At 38.4% G+C, this 26,828-nt stretch overlaps 1 protein-coding gene across 1 annotated transcript in view; it reads left to right on the top strand.

The window, feature by feature from the left end:
* Window positions 1–26,828, top strand: part of AFF3 (ALF transcription elongation factor 3) — a 539,111-nt gene that overhangs the window by 350,222 nt on the left and 162,061 nt on the right. The window contains exons 9-10 of the mRNA XM_012787032.3: window positions 5,457–5,537; window positions 17,258–17,294. Coding sequence (XP_012642486.2) covers window positions 5,457–5,537; window positions 17,258–17,294 — 118 coding nt within the window. The remainder of the gene's footprint in view (window positions 1–5,456; window positions 5,538–17,257; window positions 17,295–26,828) is intronic.

The raw sequence follows: 26,828 nt of genomic DNA, 5'->3' as shown, positions 1-26,828 counted from the left end.
AGGGTATAGTGTAAGGAAAGGAAGGGAATGGTTTTCCTTGGAGGTAGTGTATCTGTAGAGCAATAAAAAGGCATGAGGCTGGAAACAGACCTCATTGTAGAAGGTCTCAAGGGCTAGGGTGAGGTCTTAGAGGGCAAATGCAATTGAGTGAAAAACAAATCCTAGACTGGGAGTAAGGAGATATATGGCCAAACTTCAGCTGTGGCATTTATGGACCAAGGGACCTTGGACAAATCAGTTAATCTTCTTGAGCTTTAACTTCCTCACCTCTAATACAGAGATGATGATTGGTATTTCAAAGGTTGAGCATAAGTGGGAAAATTTGTGTAAAAGTATTCTCAAGACTATAAAGCACCACAGGAGACATCATCATCTTCATCATCATTGCTTTATGTATGTGATGATGGCATATGAAAATTTGGGGAGCAGTGAAGTTTTTCAGGTAGATCTGCACTTTAGGAAAATTCAGTTGGCAGCGGTGTAGAGAATGGACTGCTAACAGAAGAAAGAGAACCAACCAGGAAGCTGTTAAAGTAACCCAAGTTAAAGGTAATGAAGGTGTGATGAGGGTGGTAGTTCAAGTAATGGAAAGGAAGGGAAGCTAGAGACATTGCAGAGATACTGTTCAATTCAGCATTTATTCAGAAATGAAAAGTTTCATTTTATTCTACATTGGGGGAAGAGCATCAGAAGAGGGAGAAATGGTTGGGTGTAGACTGAGGAATGTACTCATAAAACTACCACACAAAACAGAATGTGTGAAATGAAACAGAAAAGTTTCATTTCTGAATAAAAATGCTCCAGCTTTTAGGTGCTGGGGCCACCAGACAAAGGATGCAGTCTTGGCCCTCGAGGGCTCATCACAGGCTAGAGGGGAAGCACAGGTGTATAAACACGTAGCCACAGCAGAGGGACAAATGTTCTAATAGGAATATGTGTATGGAACATGTGGCATAATGGAAGGTCAAATCAATAGTGGCTTGATTTGGCCAAAAAAGGCTTCATAGAAAAGGAGGAAATGGAAGTGGGTATTGCCAGATGAGTGAACAACCTCGCAAACAACAGGGAAGCATGCTGTATTCAGGGTTCTCAGCTTGGGGCGGCAGTGAGACAGGAGTTCGGCCATGGCTAGAACACAGAAGGTCCTGGGTCCACCTAGAGGCAGCCCAGGATATGGTAAGTCCAGCTGTGGGGTGAACTTCAGCAAATCACTTAACCTCTTAGTGACTTGGTTTCCTCACCTGTAAATTGAGGGAATGATGAATACTACCTTTTAGGTTTGTTATGAGAATTATACTGAGTAAATCATGTAAAACATTTAAAACCATGTATGATACACTTTAATTGCTTAATAAATGTGTGTTACTGTTACTACTGGGGAGAGGGAGTAAAAGAGACAGAGTCTAGGATGAGTATTCTGTCTTGTAGACAATAGATGTCAGTGCCATTAACAAGAATATAAAGCACAAGAAGAGGAGAAGTTTGTGGAGTATAAAAGTTCATTTTTAAACATGGTGAGTTTGAATTGACCATCAAACTCCCAGGTTGAGAAGTTCAGGAGACATCTAGAGGAAGCAGTTAAGAGCTGGATATACTTTGGAGCATTACCAGCATATTAGATGGTTTGTAAAGCCACAGTCACCCAGAGAAAGGAAACGTAGTGAGAGGAAAGCTTGAACACAAGACATTCAAGGAACAGTGAGAGAAAAGAAGATTCAGCAAAAAAAAATAAGAAAGAAAAAGAAGAAGAAAAGAAAGGAAGAAAGCTTAGAGGGTAGAGGTGAGCAAGGAAGACATCATCGTAGGAGCTGTGAGAAGAGAATTTGGGGAAGAAATGAAAGCATTCGAGAAAATCCAATGATCTTGACAATCAGAAGGACTTATGTAACAGCTGGTTCTTGAAAAGTAGATGATAAGGTGTGGATGATGTGAAGGGGTTTTGTGAGTTCGCAGGTATTCATTTCATTATGCTTAAACTACACACAAATATATACACACACAGGAACAAACAGGTGGAGGGCACAGGTGGGGATGGGCCTCTTCTAGTCATACCAGAGGGAAGGAAGCGGCGGTCAGGCATGAACCCACAGATTTGTCTTTGGGGAACATTTAAACTTTGAGAGCTTTGCTTTTTAGATGTCATAGGAGGCCAGGTCACCTATTGTGAGAGAAAGAACCAAAGCAAGTCTCCAGGAGAGTCACAAAATGTGAGGAATGAACACAAGCCTGGCCAGAGCCACATGGAGGGCCCGTGTGTAGGGAAGTCATTGTTTTACTTCTGTTTCAGCACCTGTATGCACAGTTGCCTTTTTCTAAGCAGCCCACGTGTAGGATCAGAGAAGCCAGAATGAGGGCTTGATCCAAAATTGGAGATTTTACTACTTAGAGAACTAGGCTATGGGTAAACAGCAAAATACAAATAATAATTAAAAAAACTGGAGATCTTAGGGGGATTTGTATGGACCTACAAGTGATCTTCACCTCGTGGGAGGGTCTGGAATAAGCCAGCTAAGATGTCCGTTTGGTGGTTAGTATTGGGTGGTTAAATTTCAAGAGCAATTGATTTAATGTGCCATTTTTTAGCTGAGGAAAAATAGGGCTTGGAGAGCCCATGGAATGAGCTGGCTGAGAGTAGACTAGGAAGAGCCAAGATGCTAATTCTTCAAAACAGAAGTCCAAAGGTCAGAGTTAAATTCAGGGTTTTGAAGCCAAAACTTTGAGGCAGAGCAGAGATGGATGCAGAAAAAGAACAAGGCCAGAAGGGTAAAGTGAGGTGCTTGGGGAATCCACAAGATTGCCCTACTGCCCTTAAAAGCCAACAGGAGGGTATTATAAGGCTGGGAGGATAGGAGGGGACTTTGCAGGGAGCCATTAGGCTGGCTTAAAGGGGTGGGGTGGGCTGAGAGAAAGTTGCAGCTCATACTTAATGAGGTAAGGAAAGCAGCTGAGGAGTCAAAACCATTAGGCCAAAATCTCAAAGGAGAAGGGTATTTGCATGAGGACAGCAAGCTAAGATGATGTAGCATCTGCTTTCTGTGCCAATGGTTTTTGAGGTTGGGTGGATGATGGGTGAATGATGGATGGATGGGAAGGAAGGAGGGAGGGAGGAAGGGAGGGAGGGAAAGAAAAGATTACATGCATAACTGGGATTCAGGAAAAAAGATTGATAGTGGTCACAGACCTGATACCCTAACTTTCAAGTTCAGTAGATACTGGACTGAGCACCCTATGTATATAAGGTCATCACAGTGCCTGCGCACAGTGCATCTTCAGTAAACGTCCATGCAGTGAAGGAGTGGGTGCTCAGGGATGGACTATGATTAAGATACAAAGATCTGGAAGGCAGTTTTTACCCTTAAGGATCACAGCTTAGTGATGTCTTAAAGCTTGTCTGCTCTTTCACTCTTGGACTGTGTATTAAACAAATTTTAACCTGAAAGTATCAGTTATAAGAAGCTGTTGGTCTGGGAGGTATTCTTTTGAAAGTATTGTTATTTATATTTTTATGGACTTTTAAGTTATTCCTGAGTAGCTGTGGGACACACAGAAATAGTCGTTTGTCTTTTCTGTGTTTTTGGTAGCAGTCAGACACAAAATGCACATATACAAGGCATTCTGGTATACAGATGGAATCTGTATGCAAAGTTAACATGGACATATGGGGGTTGTATGTGCAAGTCTGATGTTTAATCATGAGTAATTAGTCTGTACTTAGCAATTTTGGGCCCCTAAGGATCATACGATCTAAATTGTTTAAGCCAAAGAGTGATTGTAAAGGAAGCTATTGAGCGGCTGATTAGCAGTGGGACAGACTCAGGGACATATCAGGCAGTCAACAGAGGAAGAGAATAATTGGTTCCATGGTTTGTAATCGATAACTAACTCCTCTGCAAAAGATTTGAGACCAATTATAGCAAAACACACATATCCTAAAGAGTAATTTAAATAAAAGAGAAAAATCAGAAACGCTATAGAGGAAAGATGGCTATATGGGGGAGCCAATTTGTAGAAAGGAAACTAATGAAAACCCACTTGTGTCTTAATAGCTTTCTTAATTGGGTAGCAGAAATCTGGGGGAGATCTGGCCAGACAAGGTGGCCCAACTCTGAGAATGATGACCAATTCCTTGATTCAACAAAGACACAGACCACTCTGAGTACAAATTCGACAATCCTGGTTAACAACCTCCTCAAAAGGGACACCAGTGCACTGGCAGATACTTGGGGAGCAAGAAGTGGAAGGACACAGGGACATAAAGGGTTTGCTTTGGTAACAGCTGAATGGGGAATGAATACCTTGAATGCACATGTGCTAGACCCATCTACCACCTGTGGCACGTGTCATGATCAGGGAGAGATGATGTGGGCTTAGTATATCCTCCCAAGCTGGCTTTGAACACACTCGCCCTCCCCCTGCTCCCTGTGTGGGTTCTACACCATCTAAGGTGCTGAGGAGGAGAGTGACCCAAGGAAAGAAGGCACAAGATTATTCTCAGGAAACCCTTTCATTCCAGAAACCTAAAAGAATCCCTTTTCAACATCCACTCACCTACTAAAGGGAGGTTAGGAAATGTCCTCACCTAAAGAGAGAGAATTCTCATTTTTCTTAAAATAGATCATCTACTGCTTCTGTGTTTGCTCAGGTTTGGAAGTGTAAGCAAACCAAGAAATGGGGTTCAGAACCAATTTGTAAACTCCAAGTTAGCATCTTGGTAATCAGATATCAATTTAATTCCATAATCATTTATTGATTGCAACTGTCTTCCAGGAAATGAAACTGAAGGAGAATACTGGAAGTGAATAAAACAACCCCCCCACCCCCTCACAGCTCATGTCAAAAAGTATATGACAGATTATTGCAAGTTAAGCTCGCATCGTGTTCTTAATACCGTGTTATAAAAATGACACCCTTTTCTCTTTATTTTATACACATGATTTATTTTTCCACTTCTCCATGAATGTCATTTTTACAAAGACCAGAGTGATGTGTGGAGCTGGTTGGGAACTCACAGTTTCTCTCTAACAGTATAAATAACTCCTCTAATAAAGATCCCTAAAGTTAAAAGGACTTTGTGCATTCCTTCAGAGGCATCCTGTGAATTCTGTGGGATCAAGTCCCAGATCCCTCTATACTGCATTTTCCATAGAACTTTTACTAGTGACTGGTCCCTTTACTCAGGGGCTTCAATGACGTGCAATTAGGACAGCCTTGCAGTCCCTTTTAAGGTATAAAGGGAGCATGGGGATAGCCCTGGAGTCAAAAATTGGTAAAATTAGGAAAAGAAATCTCAAAAGTGGGTTTCATATCCTTTTCAAAAGAATATCTTCCATCCCATATTCATTCCTTATTACCCTTTCGTGCCTTATTGAGGCATGCTTGCATAGCTGCTTCGCGTGCCACTAACTTCGAATATTCCCTGCATCACTATACTGTTTTGTTTTTATCCCCTTGTTTAGGAGATGACCTGGCTTCCACCACTTTCTGCTATTCAAGCACCTGGCAAAGTGGAACCAAGCAAATTTCCTTTTCCAAACAAGGTGAGATCTCACATTACTCAGGAGGAATATGCTTTTCACGTAGACGTTAGCAGTGGACAGTGAGTTTACTCTTGATCTTTTCTTCTGTAAGTATTCCTGCCAGAGGCAAACGAAGAAGTTGATCCTTAACAGTTTGCAAGCACATATGTGTTCATTCATCAGAGGGGGACAATCAAGCTTGCAGCCTTACTTAGCAGCACTTCTATACTCTCTGCAAAATGTGATGCTTATTATAATTGTCATCTTATCTAGAAACATTTGTGAAGTTGAAATGAATCTTACAATCATTTTATACATTCAGTGTGATGGTATGTCCTGTTTTTTCCTGAAAAGCTGTTATTAAATTAATGATATATCTTAAAATCAATGTCTTAGGATAAAAGACATGTGGTATTTAACTTCCCTGAGTACCTTTTTTAAGCTTAAAATATTTTCTAAGACTTTAAAAAAAGATTTCTATATTTTCTAAGAAAAAGCACACAAAAAAGCAGCCATAAAATATATTTAAATTATTGTGTGCTTGAGCTTTATAGGCTTTCTTTGATTTTTTTAACCATACCAGTGACATCTAACTATATACTCATTATAAAAGACCAAATTATACAAATGGCAAGAGAGCAAAACGTGAAAATCTCTGCCATCTCCAGCCAGATTCCATTTCCCTACCCAGAGATTATTCTCCAGAGTTTAGAGTATACCAATTCAATTATTTTTCCCTATGCCTTATAGGCACATATGTGCATGTGCAGTTTTTTAAAACTATTAAATTGTATAGTACTAAAAGCATTTTTTCCCAAGAGTTAATTTTTGCCAGATACCACAATATATAAATAGCATTGGTTAAATACAAATGTCAAACTTTTCTAAAGTGAATTATTGAAATAATTGTTCATTATTGCTATCATAGAGGTAAATTCCATTCTAAAAGTTGATTTTTATTTCGCTTAACAATATGTATTTGGAGATCTTTGCAAGTGGAAATGTAGGGATTTTCTTCATTCTTCTAAAACAGCATCAGAATATTTTGTAGTATGAATTTGCTGAAATTTATTTAATCAAGCTGCTTTGGATGGATATTGAGATTGTTTATAGCTTGTTATTATTATAAACACTGTTACAAACTGTGTTACAACACACTTTTTTTATTTTTAAATATTAAGGGGGTACAAATGGTTTTGTTACATGAATAGTTTTTGTAGTGCTTGAGTCAGGGCTGTAAGTGTACCATCACCCAAATAGTGTTCATTGTACCCATTTGGTAATTTTTTGTCCGTCCCCTTCTCCTGCTTTCCCCTGCTTGATTTCCAGTGACTTTTACTTCCCTCTGTACACATGCATGCCCCTTGGTTAGTTCCAAATTTATTAGAGAGTACATGTGTTGTCTGTTTTTCCATTCTTGAGATACTTCACTTAGGTTCATGTTCTCCAGTTCCATCTCAATTGTTGCAAAAGGCATTAATTCATCCTTTTTATGGTTGAGTAGTACTCCACTGTATACATATACCACATTTTGTTAATACTCTCATGAATTGATGGGCACTTGGGCTGATTCCACATCTTTGTAATTGTGAATTATATATATGATATGTTATTATATAATATATTATATGATATATAATAATATAATATATATTATATATTAATATTATATATTTTAATTATAATAAACATTGAAGTTCAGGTGCCTTTTTAATAAAATGACTTCTTTTCCTTTGAGTATATACCCAGTAGTGGGATTATTGGATCAAATTTATTTCTTTAAGGAATCTCCATACTATTTTACATAGAGATACCAGCTCTTCTTTGTAGGTCTGATAGAATTCAGCTGTGATCCATCTGGTCTGGGGCTTTTTTTAGTTGGAAGATATTTTATTACTGTTTTAATGTCACTGCTCATTATTGGTCTGTTCAGGAATTCTGTTTCTTCCTGATTGAGTCTTGGGAGGTTGTATGTTTCCAGGAATTTATCCATTCCCTCATCGTTTTCTGGTATACATGTAGAGATTTTTGTAGTATTCATAGGTAATATCTTGTATTTCTGTGGTATCAGTTGTAATATCTCCTTTTTCATTTCTGATTGAGTTTTTTGGGGGATCTTTTCTCTTCTATTCCTGGTTAATCTAACAAGAGGTCTATCAATTTTGTTTATCTTTTCAAAGAACCAACTTTTGTTTATTTTTCTAATTTTTTGTTGTTTGTTTTCTGTTTCATTTAGTTCTGTTCTGACGTTAGTTGTTTCTTTTCTTCTGCTGGCTTTGGGTTTGGTTTGCTTTTCCTTTTCTAGTTACTTAAGAGGTGTCATTAGGTTGTTAATTTGTGATCTTTCTGTCTTTTTGATGTAGGCGTTTAAGGCTTTGAATTTTCCCCTTACGACTGCTTTTGCTGAATCCCATAGATTTTGATAACTTGTGTCCCCCTTGTTGTTCAGTTTGAGGAATTTTTTGATTTCCATCTTAATTTCATTATTGACCCAATAATTGTTCAGCAGCAGGTTGTTTAACTTCTATAACTTTGTAGATTTGAGTGTTTCTCTTGGACTTGATTTCTAGTTTTATTCCACTGTGATCTGAGAAGATACATCGTATGATTTTGATTTTTTTTTTAATTTGTTCAGACAAGTTTTGTGGCCTAAGATATGAACAGTCTTAGAGAATGTTCCATGTGCAGATGAGAAGAATGTGTATTCTGTAGTTTGGGGGTAGAATGTGCTGTAAATGTCTGTCAGGCCCATCTGTTCTAGAGTCCCATTTAAGTTCAGTGTTTTTTTATTTTCTGCTTTGATGATCTGTCCAGCTGTCAGTGGGGTGTTGAAGTGTCCCCAGCAATTACAATGCTTCTGTTAGCAAACACTTTTTGCAAGTGCCTCTTTGTATGCCTGCTATTGAATGTCTCTAGTGAGGCTATCTAGAACAGGAATTATGGCTGGCTCTGGGCATCAGAAACCACAATTACCCTTGGCTGTGCTTCAGAAGTACTTTTTATATATCTTTGCCAATGATTAATATTATCTGGCCTTTTATCATTGTGTCTGTATGATGGATGAAAAGTTGATACCTCATTGTTTTCATTTGCATTTTCTCAATTACTTCTAAGCTTGAGCAAAGACTGTTTTTCATTTGCAAATGGCCCATTCATTGTTCATTGCCACTTTAAAAAAATGATTTGTAGGAACTCCTAATATCTTATTCATTTGTCTGTTATATGTGATGCAACTATTTTCTTGTAACCTTTTTATGTGCCTTTTATACTAGCTAAGTGTTTAATTTTTATGTCAGAGAAAAAAGATCTTCCCTGCTTCAGCATTCTAACACTGTTCTCTATTTTATTCTAATCCTCTTACAGTTTGTTTTAAGGTTTTTTAAAATTTGTGGGTGGTATGACATAGGATTCTAGTTTTATTCTCTTCAATGACTAGTAAATTATTGTAACCCTATCAATGTATTAGCCCATTTTTCCTCCATTGGTTTGAAATACCCTATGTCAACAGTTGAATTTCTTGTAGATACATGGATTTGTTTCCAGACTCTATTCTGTTTTTTGATATGTTTATGTAATTCTTTCCCAGGTACTCATTGTTTAAATCAGAGTTTGATAGACTTTTGCAGAAAAGGATCAGATAGTAAATAGTTTCAGTTTTGTAGACAATACCTATATGAATGAATGTAGCATCTCATTAGTGGAATCAAAACCAGAACCCATCTGAAGTTCCCAGGCTTCTAGCCCTTTCAATACAAGGGAATTTAGTTGAATGGTTTATTTAGTGTGTATTTCCAATGGCATCCTACCACACTTAGAATAAAATGCAAGGTGCTTACAATCTTTGCACATAATCTGTCCAAAGGAATGACTGACCCAAAATACAATCAAATAAGCATTTTTATTATATATATGTATCCATGATGTAAGTACAAATTTTAATATAACTGGGCACATACCAAAGCATATTTTGTTGTGACTTTTCCAAAACGATTATACAGAGTTCTGTTTTGTTTCATGTAGATACTTAAGTGTAAATAATGACTTAACTCCTGAGGTGAAATTGAGACTTTACATCATTAGTGCAAAAATTCCATTTATTTAGCCTTATAGAGGTATAATTGACAAATAACAATTGTATACATTTAAGGTAAATGACTGGATGTTTCCATATTTACATATTTTGTGAAATAATCACCATAATCAAGCTAATTAACATATCTATTACCTCATATAGTTACCAATTTCCTTTTTTTAATGAAAACACTACCCTCCTAACAAATTTCTAATGATCTACTCTCTAAGCAAATTTCAAGTATACATTATTAACTGTAGTTACATTTTCAATATATCATATGTCATTCATACACATATATATAGCCTAGACATTATGCTAAGTGAATTAAGCCAGACTCAGAAAGACAGATACTGTATGATATCACTTATATGTAGAATCTAAAATAGCCAAACTCATAGAAGCAGAGAGTAGAATGGTGGTTGCCAGGTGCTGGGGTGTGGGGGTGGGAATGGGAGTGCTGGCCAAAGGGTACAAAGATTCAGTTATACAAGATGAGTACAGTCTGGAGATCTCTAATGTACAGAAACGTGACTATAGTTAAAATTTTCTATTTTTAAGACAAAGTATCTATTTTTCACTCAAAAAGATCCGTTATTATCTCTCATATAGGGCACAGAATTTCTAATTTAAATGGGAAAAAAGTGTCTTATTTAGAACTACTATAGGATTCACATTGGAGGTATTTCACTTCTAGATCTTTCTGCCATGTCCAAGAAAGAAAGAATAAGTGATTTTCTTTCAAAGAGTAGCAACAGTCCATGATTTTAATAATGCCTTTTTTTCAAAAAGCTCACTATAAGTACTGATAATTTATCTTGTACTCAGGAAACAAGACTGCATTCGTTTTCTTTTTCTGCTATAACAAATTACTACAAACTTAGTAACTTAAGACAACATGCATGTCTCTCACACTTCTGGAGGTCATAAGTCTGAAATCAGTTTCACTGAGCTAAAGTCAAGGTCAAGGGGGCTTAGTTCCTGCTGAAGGCTGTCAGGGAGAATCCTTTTTCTTGCCGCTCCCAGCTTCTAGAGGCACCGTTCCTGCTCATGGCTCACATCACCCCAACCTCTGCTTCCCTTCTGGCTTCACCTCTGACTCTCCTGCTCCTTTTCCTTGTGAGGACCCTTGTGATTATATTGGGCCCACCTGATGATCCCTCGCCTCCAAATCATTAACTTAATCACATTTGCACAGTCCCGTTTTCCATGTGAGGTAACATTCACAGGTTCCGGAAATTAGGGCACAGACATCTTTAGGGGTGCCATTATTCTGACCACAAGAAATTAATTTTCACACAGAGGGCACCTCTTTTAACCTGTATCTCAACAAATTAGTATTCTGACAGCCGGACATTGCAGTCCATTAATTAGACTAGACTTGATATTATCACTATTGTTAGTGTGCAGATGCTAGAACTGTTTTTGGAATTTGATGGGCAAAATCTCTACAATAACTAATAAACAATGAAATTAAGGTCTTATCAAGATTAAAGGGACAATTTGACCTCACAAGGAAAGTTGATTTAAGTGTGTGTTCTGAAGTACCAGTACCACTAAATTAATTAGCCAACTACTTCTGAGAATGTCCTCATTTTGTCTGGATATCGAAGGTCATGATATATAATAAAGTCAATTGATAATGAACTTGCCTATTTTTTTTCCTGTCCTCTGAGGACTTAATTTGGAGTAACAATTCCCTAGACAAACACCACCAGGCATTTCTGCCTCATTCTTCAAATCTCAAAAGTAATTGAATTTGGTAAAGAAAAGAATGCATGACTCCTTTAAATTGGCTACCATTATCAGGTATTTCAACCAAGAGAGAAGAAAATGAATTTGCTTTGCTTTTTCCCTTTCATTTCTGCAGCAGTCTCACACATTTTGAAATGCAAATAAAGAACTCAAAATTGTAGAGCATTTTCCACCCTCAAGAAAGGTAGATGTCCAAAGCTAATGGCATTTCGCAAGCATTTCATGGGGCCATGGATGCTGACTCTGGTGGGCTCAGACCTGACCTGAAACTATTCTTGCTGATTGGTTTTTAAAGCATTTTACAGAAAAATTCTAGCATCATTACAGAACTGAGAATCCTATTGCCTTTATCTTTATACACTAGAATGAGAATGAAAGCCAGCAAGTGTGAATAAAAGTGCTTTGAAGTTGGAAGTGTATCGTACATCTCCCCGTTTGGTTTGCTAGCATGCTTCAAAATCTATCACAAAATGTTTCCACTAAAACTCGATGTTTAGCATTACCTCAAAATAAACATTTCAATTAATTATAAATCACATTATTTCAACTGTTTTGAGCTTTATAGAATAAGAATGAGAATAAAGGGATTGGTGAAAGTGTAGGGAAACCCAACCAAGTCAGGTGGTAATTTTTCCTACAGTAATTAGCTTTGCATGAGGGTCTGAAAATATAAGGTTTATTTCGATTTCTTGCCTTTTGTAGTTCCATTGATGGGACTAATAGGTAAGCAAGGAGAGCAAAAAGAGGTATGCATGGAACCTTTCTCAAATGGTTTTCAGAAAGCCGTTTTTAAGTAATACCCTCGCAGTATAAATACTGTTCTCATCACAAACATGACTGAAGAACTGTATTTCAGGGATCTAAAGTGCATATATATATATATATATATATATATATATATATATTGCATTTTAAGATAACGAAAACCTTGTACTCGCCTCAACAGCACATATATTAACTAAAATCTGAATTTGTTTTACAGTTGATGGCATCTTACAGTTAATTGGCAGCAATTGGTAGCATGTGGGATAATGCAGCTTCATGCAACTTGGATGGCATGTTAACATTTAATGAAATGTGGTCCCTGTTATAGTGTTTCATTCAAGGGCTTTCTCAGATACCAGTGTGCCTAGTTATTTCTGTCTTCAGCAAAATGATTTATGTGAACTTTTCTTCTTAGCTAAAGACCATATTTAAAGGAGTTTTAGGAGTATTGTGTACCAAAGAGTTATGCTATAGCAGAATAGTGTTGGGAATTCAGGACTTACAGGTGGAAAAGAATAAATTCTGATGTATAGATATTCTTCCAAGTAGCAGGGAACAGCTCTCCCTTCGGTGCACTTGACCGTTAGATTGACACACACTTGATGAATGGCCCTGGCAAACCGAAAGCAGCAGATTAACCTTGGGAATGTCCTGATACAAGATTACAGGAAACTTCTTTTTTATACTTTTCTCAATTAGTAGCATTCCTTTTCGGGATACTTATTATCAAATTGTATACTTTAAATATGTGTAGCTTGTGTTATATACTTTATAGTTCAGTAAAGCTTTTTTTAAAAAAAAAGAAATCATCATCAAAAAGGTAATTACCATAATAGAGTTATGAAAGTGTAGTGTAGTGAAAACATAAAGAAGCAACTCAGTTGTCCTGAGATTCAGGAAATTTCAAAGATCAGGTAACCTTTGAGCTAACTTGTGCAGAGCCTTGAAGGAAGAATGAAGTTTCCAGGCAGAAAACAGAAAGCAGCAAGATGTGTGTTCCAAGGAGTAGGAACCAGGGCAAAATACACAGGCTGGAGCACTCATGAGTGGCAGTCATAGCATCAGTTTTCAGCCATGGGTTATAATAATTTGTACATACATCAACTCCTTTCCTGATTCATTGGACTCACTTCTGTAACCCTTAAAGAGCCTGACAGAGAACCTTGCAAGCCTAGTCAAGTGCTCCCAGAGGGGCTGGGACCTGCCAGGCATCTACTTACAGAAGATGTTTGCAAGGGGAGAGAAGGCCTTTGAGATAGAAGCTATAGGCATGTGGGGGTCTGGGTGGAGTGGCAGGAATGCAGTAGTGGAAAGGACTTCAGTTCCTAGGCCTTTTGGAGAAAAGAATGTTGGTCACCCTCTGCTCTGCACCCACCCTGGCTCTGGCTCCAAGAAGAATCTTCTTACTCTGGGGGGCTCCCTGGGTTTTACAGCTGTCTGGGCAGGGCAGTACTCCTTCAGAAGCAGCAGCCACGGGCCCTGAGGTTGGCCAGCAGCCACCTTATCAAGGCATCTTATACATGGACCTGTGGACTTAAATTTGGCAGCAGCCTCTTAAGATAGCTGCACCCTCCACAAGCAGACTGGCCACACACTGGCCATGTGCCAGTAAGAATGATAACAGGACATTGTACCCACAGAATGGCACAGAACAATCGGGGTCAGAGTCAGTATTTCTGAGCTAACATTTGTTGGGTCAGTCAGTGTACCACCAAGAAGACATCAACTAGAAATATGAGATTACATATTAGGTACAAAGTCCTTGATTTTATTCTTGTCTCTCCTACAGAGATTTTTTTTTGGGGGGGGCGGCATGCAGGTACCAATTACTTTAATCATTTTCTGCCTTCATGCCCTATACAACAGAGAAATATTAATAGTCATTAATTATGGAGGTATTTTAGTTAAAATTTAAAGTTTACTATCTATGGAATATGTGACCATACAGTATGTTATCATAATTCAGGTCAACTGTGAGCTCATCTGTGGTTCTCTGCTGATGGGTGGTCTATGGTCAACAGTCATCACTCAGGTTTTAGGATGCATCAAGAACTATTTCTAATTAGTGTCAGCAAACAGTCTTAGAAAAATTTCTGTTTTTTTTTTTTTTTCTTTTTAAATGAATGAGCTTAATGCTAAAAACTCTCTTGGTTACCATTCATGTCCATTTGATGGTGAGTGAGTATTCCCCTCCCTGGCACAGGATGCCTCCAAAGGACCAAAGTCTAAAGACAGCACAGAGGAGTTAACTCAGTGGGACTCAAAGTACTTGTCACATGTCAGAGCTAAAACTAATTCATGTTCAGATATAAACTCTAATTACAAAGGAAGGAAACACGCCAATCTACTTGGGGGATTTAACTGTTGATGTCTTCTTCATAACAGCATCTATCCAAGATAGGCCAAAATCATTTTTGCAGATTATATTTCTGGACCAGTGTTTCATCTTCATAAAACCATTTCCAAAAACTGAATCTCAGGGTGAGAGTTGAGCTTGTTCTTTTTCTTCAGATGAATAGCTCGTTATTAGCAATGCTGAAAGAGGTTTATTAGGCATCTGTGTATGACTCAGTCTGTTTAATAGACTGGGAATCCTTTTCCTTCCCAGTTTTCTTATCCAACCCTCAACCACCAGACTGGCTTATTTTATACTCTTCCAGTGGAATTCCTTTTTCTTTTTTTTTTTTTATCTTAGCATATTATGGGGGTACAAGTGTTAAGGTTACATATATTGCCCATGACCCCCTCCCCCCTTGAGTAAGAGCTTCAAGCGTGTCCATCCCCCAAACATTGCACATCTTACTCGCTTGGTTGTATATACCCATCCCCTTGGAATTCCTTTTTCAAGCAGAAATTATTGCTTGAATTCGAATATGCCACAAGTCATATCAAATGACACTCCCTGATCCCTAACAACTGTATTCATGGAGCAAAATTCTGATAAAATATTAAGCCATATATTAGTAATTCCATTTCACTGGATTTTCGTTACATGTGCCAGAATTATGAAAGAGTTTTGCCAGATTTTATGTGCTGCTACTGATTTTTGTACCTTCCTAACACCTCAGTTAATTCATTCTTTTGTAATTCTCCCTTACATTTTATTTTAAATGAGAATTTTGCAAGGAAAGTGAATTTTGCTGTGAATACTCAAGTCAAAATTCCACATTTCATTTTAATGCAAATAAAATCAGGTTCAATCTCTGCTTACCTCAGCATTAACTAAATTTAAAATACCATGTAGTACTGCCATTGCAGAGAAGTTGATATTAGCAATAATCTTTTCTTCCACCAATGTGAGATTGACGAGAGTTGTTCAACATAGTGTTCCTGGTGGGATATTGCCAGCCTCATCTACAGGAAGTGGGTGGGAGTGAAGGTACATTCAAGAAGTGAGTTGTATTAAAAGTCAATGAGGGCCGGGCGCTGTGGCTCACGCCTGTAATCCTAGCACTTTGGGAGGCCGAGGCGGGCGGATTGCTCAAGGTCAGGAGTTCGAAACCAGCCTGAGCGAGACCCTGTCTCTACCAAAAATAGAAAGAAATTAATTGACCAACTAAAAATATATATACAAAAAATTAGCCGGGCATGGTGGCGCATGCCTGTAGTCCCAGCTACTCGGGAGGCTGAGGCAGTAGGATCGCTGAGCCCCAGAGATTGAGGTTGCTGTGAGCCAGGCTGACGCCACGGCACTCACTCTAGCCTGGGCAACAAAGTGAGACTCTGTCTCAAAAAAAAAAAAAAAAAAAAAGTCAATGAGATAATGAACTGATCAATGACCAGAAAATGAGAGCCCAAACCATGAACCTCATAGAAGAAAACATAGGTTTAAATCTTCATAACATCGGATTTGGTAATCCAGTCCTAGATATGACACCAAAAGCATGAGCAGCAAAAGAAAAATTAGATAAATTAAACTTTACCATAATTTAAAATTTTCATGCATCGAAGAACATCATCAAATTAAAAGACAACCAACAGAATGGGAGAAAATATTTGCAAATTATCTTGCATATCTGATAAGAGTCTAGTGTCCAGACTGTATCAAGGACTTTCATCCCAACAACAAAAAGGCAAACAACCCAAATTGAAAAATGGTGAAGGACTTGAATATAGATTTCTCCAAAGATGTAAAAATGGCCAAGAAACACATGAAAAGATGTTCAGTGTCATTAGTTACTAGGGAAATACAAATCAAAACTATAATGAAGTATCAATTTACTCCTACAAAGATAGCTATAATTTTTTTAATGGAAAATAACAACTGTTGGCAAGTATGTGGAAAAATTGGTATTGCTGGCATTGCAGGTGGGATTACTTCTGTGGAAAACAGTTTGTCAGTTCCTCAAAAAGTTTAACATAGTGTTACTATATGACTCAGAAATTCCACTCCTAGGTATGTACCCAAAAGGATTGAAAACAGGGACTCAAACAAGTGCATGTACACACGTGTTCATAGCAGCACTATTCACAGTATCCAAAAGGTGGGAACAGCCCAGATACACATTAATAGATTAATGGATAAACCAGTTGTTATATACATATACAATAGAATATTACTTAGCCATAAAAAGGAAGTACTGTATGAATCTCTTAGCATGCATGAATCTCCAAAACATCAGACTAAGTTAAAGAAGTCAGACACAAAATGTCACATATTGTATGATTCCATTTATATGAAATATCCAAAATAGTAAATCCATAGAGACACATGGAAATTGGCAGTTGCCAGGAGCTGAGGGGAGGGGGGAATGGAAAGACACTGCTTAATGGATAAGGGGTTTTTACTTTAGAGTGATGGAAATATTTTGCAACTAGATAGAGGTAGTGGTTGTACAACATTATAAAAGAACTAAATGCTTACTGAATTGTTCAAAATGGTTGAATTGTTTAAAATGGTTGATTTTATGTTAGGTGAATGTCACCTCAATAAATAAAACAAAAAGCAAACAATACAAAATAAAAGCATTTGCGAAGTATATTCCCAGAACTGCTTAACAAGCACATTCCTGTAAATGTTTCTCATTACACTAACTAGTGAGATTAAGAGCTGCGAATCAGTTCTGAATGACCAGTAATATGTCTCATGTTCAACCTGAGTTTTGAAAGTGAAAATTAGAAAATTAATTGATACTTCTTGTTTTTTCAGGACTCTCAGCTTGTATCCTCTGGACACAATAATCCAAGTAAGAAAGACTTCACTCCACAACTTCAAATGGGGGTGGAAGTTGGGTGTGGAGGGCAGAGGGGGAGGGATAGATGAGCATACAGTAGACAGTAGTTTTAAAAGAAATTTGCTGAAAGACAAAATCGAATGGGGAAAAAGGGGCCATTTGTTCAAGTATTGCCCAAGTGGATGATAAGATCCATGGTGACTTTGAGTGCTCATATTCAGGGGAAGGAGGGCCAAAACATGACATGGTGAATCTCAAAGCAATCCTAGGGGAAAGGAACATCATGCTTTAATACAGTTGTTCCCTAGCACATGTGAAGGGGAAAGGCAAATAATGCAAATTTTTAAAGGCAAATAATGCATTGTCTAAATTAAAAGAAAATTAGGTAGCTCATGCCTGTAATCCTAGCACTTTGGGAAGCCGAGGCAGGAGGATCACTTGAGGCTAGGAGTTTGAGACCAACCTGAGCACAAGACCCTATCTCTACAATAAAATAGAAAAATTATCTGAGCGTGGTGGTGCCTGCCTGTAGTCCCAGCTCCTCGGGAGGCTGAGGCAGGAGATCACTTGAGCCCAAAAGTTTGAAGTTGCTGTGAGCTATGATGACAGCACTGCACTCTAGGCCCCACAATAGAGCGAGACTCTGTCTCAACAAAAAGAAAAGAAAAAAAGAAAATTGGTGGGCAAAGAAAAGCCATCAAAAGACCTCAAGATAAATGGCCTTAGAATCCATGAAGAAAAGTCACAACTTGCTGAGTATATGCACCCTGTCCTCTTCCAGAAATAGACTTGACTGTCTAGGAAGCCATTTCTTTATTGAATCAGTGGCTAATAAAGGACATAAGCTTTGTCATCAAAGAGAGAATGTTAACATTCTGTAAAGTAGTGTTTTAATTCTCTTGTTTGGCCCTACTAATTGGTATTAATGTTGTCTTGAGCATTAAAAATGCATAAGCTACCCCGTTCGTGTACTAAAAGCACGCTGACAAAGACTGGGCTTTGCTAGTCTCGTGACCAGCCGGTGGGCTGAGAGCACCCCTTGCCAATTACAAAGCTGTGTTTGAAGATGAACATCCACTGAGCTAGGAGATATGTCTGTGAAACTGAGGCTCACCCACTGGGCATCTGCGAGGCAAAAAGGCTGGAGAGGAAAGATGTGCAGACAAATGCATCAGGAAGCCTCAGAATTTTAATGCGCAGCTAGAGAAAGGTCAGTGGAGAGGATGATGGCACAGTGACGCGTAGGCAGCATCACTTAATTATCCCATCCTCTGTTGGGATTTTCTGTAAGCATAGGCACTAGCAAGGAGGTGAAATGCCAAGGGACATGATATCTGAAGAAAGTAATGATTCAGTAATAAGAATGGGATCAGGCCGGGCGCAGTGGCTCAAGCCTGCAATCCTACCACTCTGGGAGGCCGAGGCGGGCAGATCGTTTGAGGTCAGGAGTTCGAAACCAGCATGAGCAAGAGTGAGACCCTCTCTCTACTAAAAATAAAAAGAAATTAATTGGCCAAGTAAAAATATAGACAAAATTAGCCGGGCATGGGGGTGCATCCCTGTAGTCTCAGCTACTCAGGAGGCTGAGGCAGGAGGATCGCTTGAGCCCAGGAGTTTGAGGTTGGTGTGAGCTAGGCTGACGCCACGGCACTCTAGCCTGGGCAACAGAGTGAGACTCTGTCTCCAAAAAAAAAAAAAAAAAAAGAATGGGATCAGAAGAAATGCATGGTTAAGTCCATGTGGTGTACAGTCATCAGCATCATATGCCAATGACTGAATCATATGCCAACATACTGAAGAGTTGCCATTGCTTTCCTCACCATTTCTCACCACTTGGATTTAAACTTTCCGGGTAAAGGGAGGATCTACTAGACAAACAAATGCACCTTATCTCAGCTTGGAGGTTTTGACAGAAAAGAGAACAAAGGAAGTAAGTTGTTGAGTGTCTATTAATACGGTATGCCAGTGCCTTGATCTATATTATTTCACTTAATTTTCACAATAACTGTATGAAATAGGCATTATTGTCTGAATTTTATACTTTTACACATGAAGAAATTGAGATTCTTTATTTTTTAGAAACAGAGTCTTGCTCTGTCATCCAGGCTGCCAGACTGGAGTGCAGTGGCTCAATCATAACTCTCACTGTAATCTCAAATTTCTGCGCTCAGGTGATCCTCCTCCCTTAGCCTCCTGAGTAGCTGGCACTATAGGCGCCACACCTGGCTAAATTTTTTTATTTTATTTTTTGTAGAGGCAGGGTCTTGCTATGTTGCCCTGGTTGGTCTCAGACTCCTGGCCTCATCAATCTTCTTACCTCAGCCTCTCAAAGCACTGGGATTACAAAGAAGAGCCACCGCCAAGAAATAGAGATTCTGAGATTAATAATTAGCCATTTTTCAGTCACATGGCTAAAAAAGAAACATAGCTAGGATTTGAATTCAGGGATCTCTGCCCCAGAGACATAGTCTTTTCATCCCACTGTGTTGATTAACAAGAAAGTTGGTTCTATCACTTCACTGTGAGTTTGAATTATTGTCCAAGAACTACATTGCTGTGATTTCTGTATGCATCTGGCATATTTTTATGATATGCCATAATTGTCACTGTAATTTAGATTATGTAAAAACAGACCTTTCTTCTGTAGAACATAATGTGGCACCTTCTTTGTGTGGTACAAAGCCCTCCGGCATTTCATTGTCTAGGGAAAGTTTTTGGTTAACTTTCTCTTTCCTAGGGGTAAGGGAATTTTTTTCTCCATTTTTAAAATAAACCTTTCCACGAAAGCCAAACATATGTATAAAAAGGTAGTATTCCTATTTAAAAATCTAAGCGTTCTCTGTGGATTATAGCATGTTTGAAACCTTAGGAAAACTGATCCCACCAGCATTCCCTGTACTGTTTTTTATTTGGTTTGGAATCATTATAGTTTGAAATGGTGGAATCATGACTCCAGTAAACATGTAAGAAATAGAAAAATACTAAACTTCCAAGAAACCAAAAACAAAATCTGTATGAGTAGGTTGATTACTGAACCTCACTACTTTAAGCCAGTGCTTATATTCTCTTTTTGAAATTAGAAAAACCACATTATATAGATAATAAAAGAATATAAATCAAACAGAAAATGATTTTCAATCCAAATCTTCTGAAAGGTAGATTATCAGTTTGCTGAATTACTGATCAATTGAACTTAGTATTATAAAATGGAAGCTTATTTAGCATTGAGTTACTTAAATATTAAAATAGATTATGCATGTCTCCATTTTTAGAATTAGAAGAATGTCCTGTTCAGGCGACAGATTGAGTGTGAGCCTTCTTTCCCTTGCTTCGGAATCCCTGCCTAATAGCCATAAAGCCAAAGTAATGGGGGGGAAAACCCATAACAGTGCTGAGAACAGGAAGGAATGTCATCAGCAAACCAGAAATTTAGTTGCATTTCTGGAAAACAGAAAGTAACAGGACCCTGCTGAAAAATAACACTGAACAGGGAAGGTTATGACCCAGAAAAAGAAAAAAGAATCAAACAGGAACAAGCTGTAGTGGTGGTAGGAACAGCCCTGGGGATGCCCAGGAAAGACTCCAGATTTCTGCTGGACCCCAAGAGAGAACAAGTGTGAATTGCCTGCAGTGATATGAACACCTGGGCCATTTTTCCACCCGTTACCCCTCCACCCGCATCCTTCCTGATTGTTATGCAGAGCTTTCTGTCTGATCTTTCTCTTAAGGAAACCCAAAGACCAAAAAACACAGTACTATTTGCTAAAAACTAAAATAGTTGACTACAACTCATAGTTGGGAACTGATACCTAAGAGAGAAATGGAATAGATAGATAGATTCTAAGACAAGGGTCCTCAAACTTTTTAAACAGAGGGCCAGTTCACTGTCCCTCAGACTGTTGGAGAGTGTGCACTGTGGGTCCAGGACGAGTCAGCTGCTAAGCAGGACAGGCAGCAGCGGCAAAAACACCCAGTGGGCCAGATAAATGTCCTCGGCGGACAGCATGTGGCCCACAGGCCGTAGTTTGAGGACACCTGTTCTAAGATAATATCAGACCTTAAAAGTAGACATAGATGAGTGATAGAAAAAGAGTCAACTTTTCTCTAGAGGCAAATAAAAATTCTCCATAAATTCTCCAAAAAATTTCTCTAAAAATTTTTTCCAAAAATTCCTATTTTTGTTGGGGAAGCAGGTGGAGAGAGTTTTGGGGCCCCCAGTTTGCTTGTAGGCTTCTCTTCTCTTGAACCCTAAGTGAAGCCTTCCAGTCAGCATATCCTGTCCAATTACAAAGAGCTCCAAGTCAGCCCTTCCTACAAGGGATAGGTGTGTTAGGAAAATCGATCAGTATATACTGATGCAAGAAATCCACACCAATTACCTTTGCTAACCAACCTGTTGTTCAAAAATATGAATATATACCCAATGAGCACCAAAGAAAAGAACTGGCCCCAGAGGAAATCTAGTTCATTCAAGGAAATGAATAAAAAAGTTTTGGTAATAGCTGAAGTCTGCAATTTGGAATATAAAGTAGAAAAATTTTTTTTCTGACTATAAAGCAAAACATAGATGGACAATATGGCAGGTAGTTAAGATACACAGTAGGTCAGTCAGAGTGGGAAGGTCAAAATCCAGCTAATAGAAATACCAGAAAAAGAAAATGAAGAGGAATAAATAATAATAGAATAAATAGAGTTCCAAGGGCAAGGAGCACCTTGCAATCAGAAACACTTACATAAAAGGAAACGAGACCATGAGCAAGAGCAAGGAAAAAAAAAACAAACAGGAGAGAATCCGACTGCTAATTCAGATACTGGAATTGTAAATATAAACAATATAAAACAAGAGTCCTCACTTTAATTTCTGGAAGTAAAAAAGAGGATTGGAAATGTGGTAAAGAGCAAGAAGATTTGAAAAAGTGCTAAACAGAACTTCTAGAAATGAAAAAGTAATAATAGAAATTTAAATTTCCATGGTCAGGTTTAATAGCACATTAGACACGGCCAAGAAAGAATTAATTGGAAAGTTGAATTTAGAAATTATCTAGAATGCAGCCTAGAAAGACAGAAATGGAAGTTAAGAAGCATGGGGGATGAAGTGGGAAAGTCTAACATACATCTAACTAGAATTGCAGACAGGGACGGGGGAAAAGGCAATACTAACAGAGATAGTGGCTGGGAATTTGCCAGACTTGAAAGACACTACCCCAGAATGAAGAAACCCAATGACCACTAAGGAGGATAAATGAAAAAAGTCCACACTAGACACACTGTAGTTAAACTGCAAAACACATGGGGGGGGGTGGGGGGGAGGAAGAAAAACCTTAAAATACCCTTTAATGTCTTCAAAAAAGCAACAAACTTCCAGCTGACTTCACAACGGCAGCAGTGGGGGCCAGCAAACAGTGAAATTGTCACTTCACATAGCTAAGAGAAAATAGTTCTCAACTTAGAATTACGTATCTTGCAAAAAAAATGTTAAGAATAAAGACATTTTCAGACAAACAAAAGCTTGGAAAGTATGCCACAAGTAGATCTTCACAATAAAGAACTCTAAAAGATGTACTTTGTTCAGTAGGAATGTGAGGTGCAAGAGTATTGAATAGTAGTGAAAGTAAATATGGGGGAAATTTGAATAATATTGATTGTAGGGAACAATATTAATATCTTGTGAGATAATCAAAATAAAGGTAGTATTGGAATACATAAAAACTAGCATAAAATAAGGGGAGGAGAATTTGGAGTTAAAACCATCTAAGTTTCTATAATTACTTGGGAAAAAGGTAAAAATACTGACTTTGGACTTTGACAAATCAAGTATTTCCAATTTTTAGCATAACTGCCAAAGTGTAGGAAAAAGGGTATTTAGCCTACAAACGAAATGTAGAAAACATCTTACAAACCAAGTTAAAAATAGAATGTGAAAAGATTAATTAATCCAAAGGAAGAATAGAAAATGAAACAAACTATATGGGAAAACATGGTAGCATACATTGTATCAGTAATTTAAACAAATGGATTAGATGCTATGATTTAATGACAAATGTTATCCAAATGGATTTTAAAAAAAGCACCAACTCTGTGCTGTTTACAATGACACATTTAGAAAATAAATATTCAGAAAATGCTGAGGGAGGGGCACGATGGCAAGCTAGAAGCAGCCCACAAGCACCACTCTCAAGGACAGGATCAAAATTGCAAGATGTCCACCTACGATTGGCCTTCTCAGAAAGAGCATTGTGAATCATCAGAGAAGCAAAAGGGGACACTCAGAATGAAAGAGAAGATGACAGGGTGATCCCACTCGACAAGATTGGAGGTGACTAGGGGAGACATAGAGGTGTGGGGAAAGACAGGAGGAGAGAGCCCTGGGCTCCATGCTCTCCCTGCAGGCACCGTGGCCCAAGCTGTGAGTGGGCCCCAGCACCAATGCAGATCTCCAGACTCATCAGGGAGCTGCTTGGAATCTGTGCAGCAGCATTGCACTGGAGAGTGGGTGCAACAGGGACCCCAGGGCTCCTGTTCTGGGGTTACTGCAACCGAGGCCATTCCAAGCTGTCAGGTCCACAGCGCCAGGTCTAAACAGGGCTTCGCTTTTCTGCAGCCACCTCGGCATCGCCCTGGCTGGGCCAGTGAGGGAGCAGGGAGAGCAGATGCCCTTGAATGCCCCCTGACCGGGAACCAAGCACCCCTCTTCCCCACAGGGGATCTGAGCTGAACGGGTGCCACAGACACCACCTGAGAAGCCCTGTGGCAAATGCCTATATGAGACCTGGGCAGGGAGACCCCTGGCTGCCCAGTGGCCCAGCCCCACAGCTCCTATGACTCCCAAGCTGCCACTGGGCCCTGTGGCTCTGCCCACAAGGCTCCAGCACCACCACCAGGCCCTGCAGACTCACCCTTGAGGTTCCTGCACTACCACCAGAACCCATGGCCCCAGCCCTGCTTCACCCACCGGCTGCCTGGCAGAAACCACTCCCATGGTCCGACACTCTGCCAGGGACACACTAACCTCGAGCCACCATCGTACCTGGACCCAGTTGGAGCAAATGTCTGCAGCCCTAGTATCCACAACCACTGCCTAGATAGCCTTGTCAAGCTGCTACTGTCAGCACCATGGGAGACCCAAGCAGAGCAGTCTCCCACAACACCAGCCTCCGTGGAGAGGGACTCGCCTAGCCCCCAACCCAAGCTTCCAAAAGCAGCCTGGGGAACAACCCACCACTCTGCATAGAGGTCATACAGCACCAGCTTGAACTGTGACAAACACAGAGGAATAGGACAACAGAGATCAACTGCATTACAGACAATCAGTTCATCTGTTCCTCCCCTGCAGGGTCATTCTTCCAGCGTAGGTCACATAAGTTCCATCTAGGGATCTCTCCCACTCATTAAGCAGGAAAGTTCCAGGCAAAGGAGAACACTTATGCTACAAACCTATCTGCCCTGAGCTGATAAAATAGATTTCAGATGAGAAGACACCAACAAAAGAATTCTAGCAACATGAAAAAACAAGTTTGTTCAATACCTCCAAGGGATCACAGTGGCTCTACAGCAATGAACCACAATCAGAAGGAAATTGTCAAAATGTCAGAAATGGGCTGGTCCGATGGTAGTGGGTTATCAGAACTTATTCACATTAGTGTCACTAAAGTTGGTATTCAACCCCCCACTGCTAAATTTGACTGGCTAAAAAAAAAAAAAAATGTCAGAAATGGAATTCAGAAAATTTGAAAGACAAAAAGGATAGGAAAATATATGCCAGGCACATATTGATGACAAGAAATAATGGTGTATTTATTTCAATATGAGAAAAATAAACATTAAGCACCATACAAGGGTTAAAAAGGATCACTACACAACAAGGAAAATATAGCATACCATACAGACAAAAGAATTGTAAACATGTAAATGCCAGATAACATACACCCAAAATTTCAAAAGTAAAAATAACCTAATTACAAGGAGAAACAAGGAGAAATCTATTACTTTAAAGGGAGATGTAAACATAAATTAGTAATTGTTACATAGTGCAAACAAAAACATTAGTTAGGATATATAAGATTTAAACGACACAGCAAGAGCACATCATCCAAGAGCTGCAAAGTATTCATTATTCTCAAGCATACAGGAGACATTTATGAAAATTGACAGCATATTGCACCATAAAGCAAGTTGCAACAAATTTTAGAGGATCAGTATTACACTGATCATGGTCTCTGACCACAAGATGATTAAATTAGAAATTGATAACCAAAAGGTAATTTGCAGTGAAAGCACATATGTTTAGAAATTAAGAATCACTTTAGATACTAGTAAATATTTGGGACTGACAGGTAATAAATATACCTAATAATAGCCGGGTGTAGTGGCACACCTGTAGTCCCATCTGCTCAAGAGGCTGAGGGGAGAGGATCAATTGAGCCCAGGAGTTCAAGGCTGCAGTGATCTTGACCACACCACTACACTCCAGCCAGCCTGGGCAACAGGGCAAGCCCTGTCTCTAAAAAAAAAAAAAAACAGAAAAAAACTGTTAAAACTGAGGGATGTAACCAAACTGGAGGTAAAGTTGTAGCCTTCAATGCTCATCCTAGAAAAGAAAAAAAGTAATGAACTAAGAATCAACCATAAGAGGTTAGATGAAGAAGGGAAAATAAATCCAAAGCAAATAATGATATTTACCAAAAAAGACAAGGGCAGAAATTAATAAAACAACAAAGATAAAATCTTAAATGTCAATGAAGCCAAAAGTTTGTTCTTTGAAGGTGTAATATAGTTGACAGACTACCTGGAGGGGTTGATCAAGACAAAAAGAGAAGACACAAATAAATAATATTAGGAATGAAATATGAAACAAACTACAGATGATACAGATCAAGAAAATAATATATCATGAGCAAAATTATGCCAAGCTTTTTTGAAGATAAGTAAAATGAATATAATTGAAATGATTATCAGGTTTTATATATATATGTGTGTTTTATATGAAATTTATGTATAAATATAACCTGAATAATCCTATAACCTAAAAATTGGTTCAGAAATTTTTAAAATATCATTCTACACACACAATTTCAGGGCTAGACATTTTTACCAGGAATTCTACCAAACTCACAGGGAATAGTAATTCCTAACTTATACTTTCTTTTGGAGAATTAGAAAAAGAATCAGCAGTTCCCAACTCATTCTATCAAAACAGCATAATCTTGATATCAAAACTTGACAAGAACAATACAAGAAAAAGAAATTACAGAAGACCAATTTCATTCATGATCATAAATGTAAAAATCCTAAGCAAAATAGTAAATTCAATCCAGCAAAATGAAAATATATTTTTAAATTAATAATTAGGAAACTATTCTAGGAGTTCAAAATTGGTTTCCTTTTATTATAGAATATTAATAAAATTCATTATATTAAAATAGTAAAGGAAAAAGATATTTGAATAAATTCAGAAAAAGAATTTGATAAAATTCACTATACATGATTTAAAGGAAAAATTCTTATCAAATTCGGAATAGAAGGCAACTTCATTAACACAGTAACACT

This window comes from Microcebus murinus, chromosome 3 (genome assembly GCF_040939455.1).
Source record: "Microcebus murinus isolate Inina chromosome 3, M.murinus_Inina_mat1.0, whole genome shotgun sequence".
Lineage (NCBI taxonomy): Eukaryota > Metazoa > Chordata > Mammalia > Primates > Cheirogaleidae > Microcebus > Microcebus murinus.
Note: the sequence above shows the minus strand (reverse complement) of the source record. Positions and strands in the feature narration are given on the sequence as shown.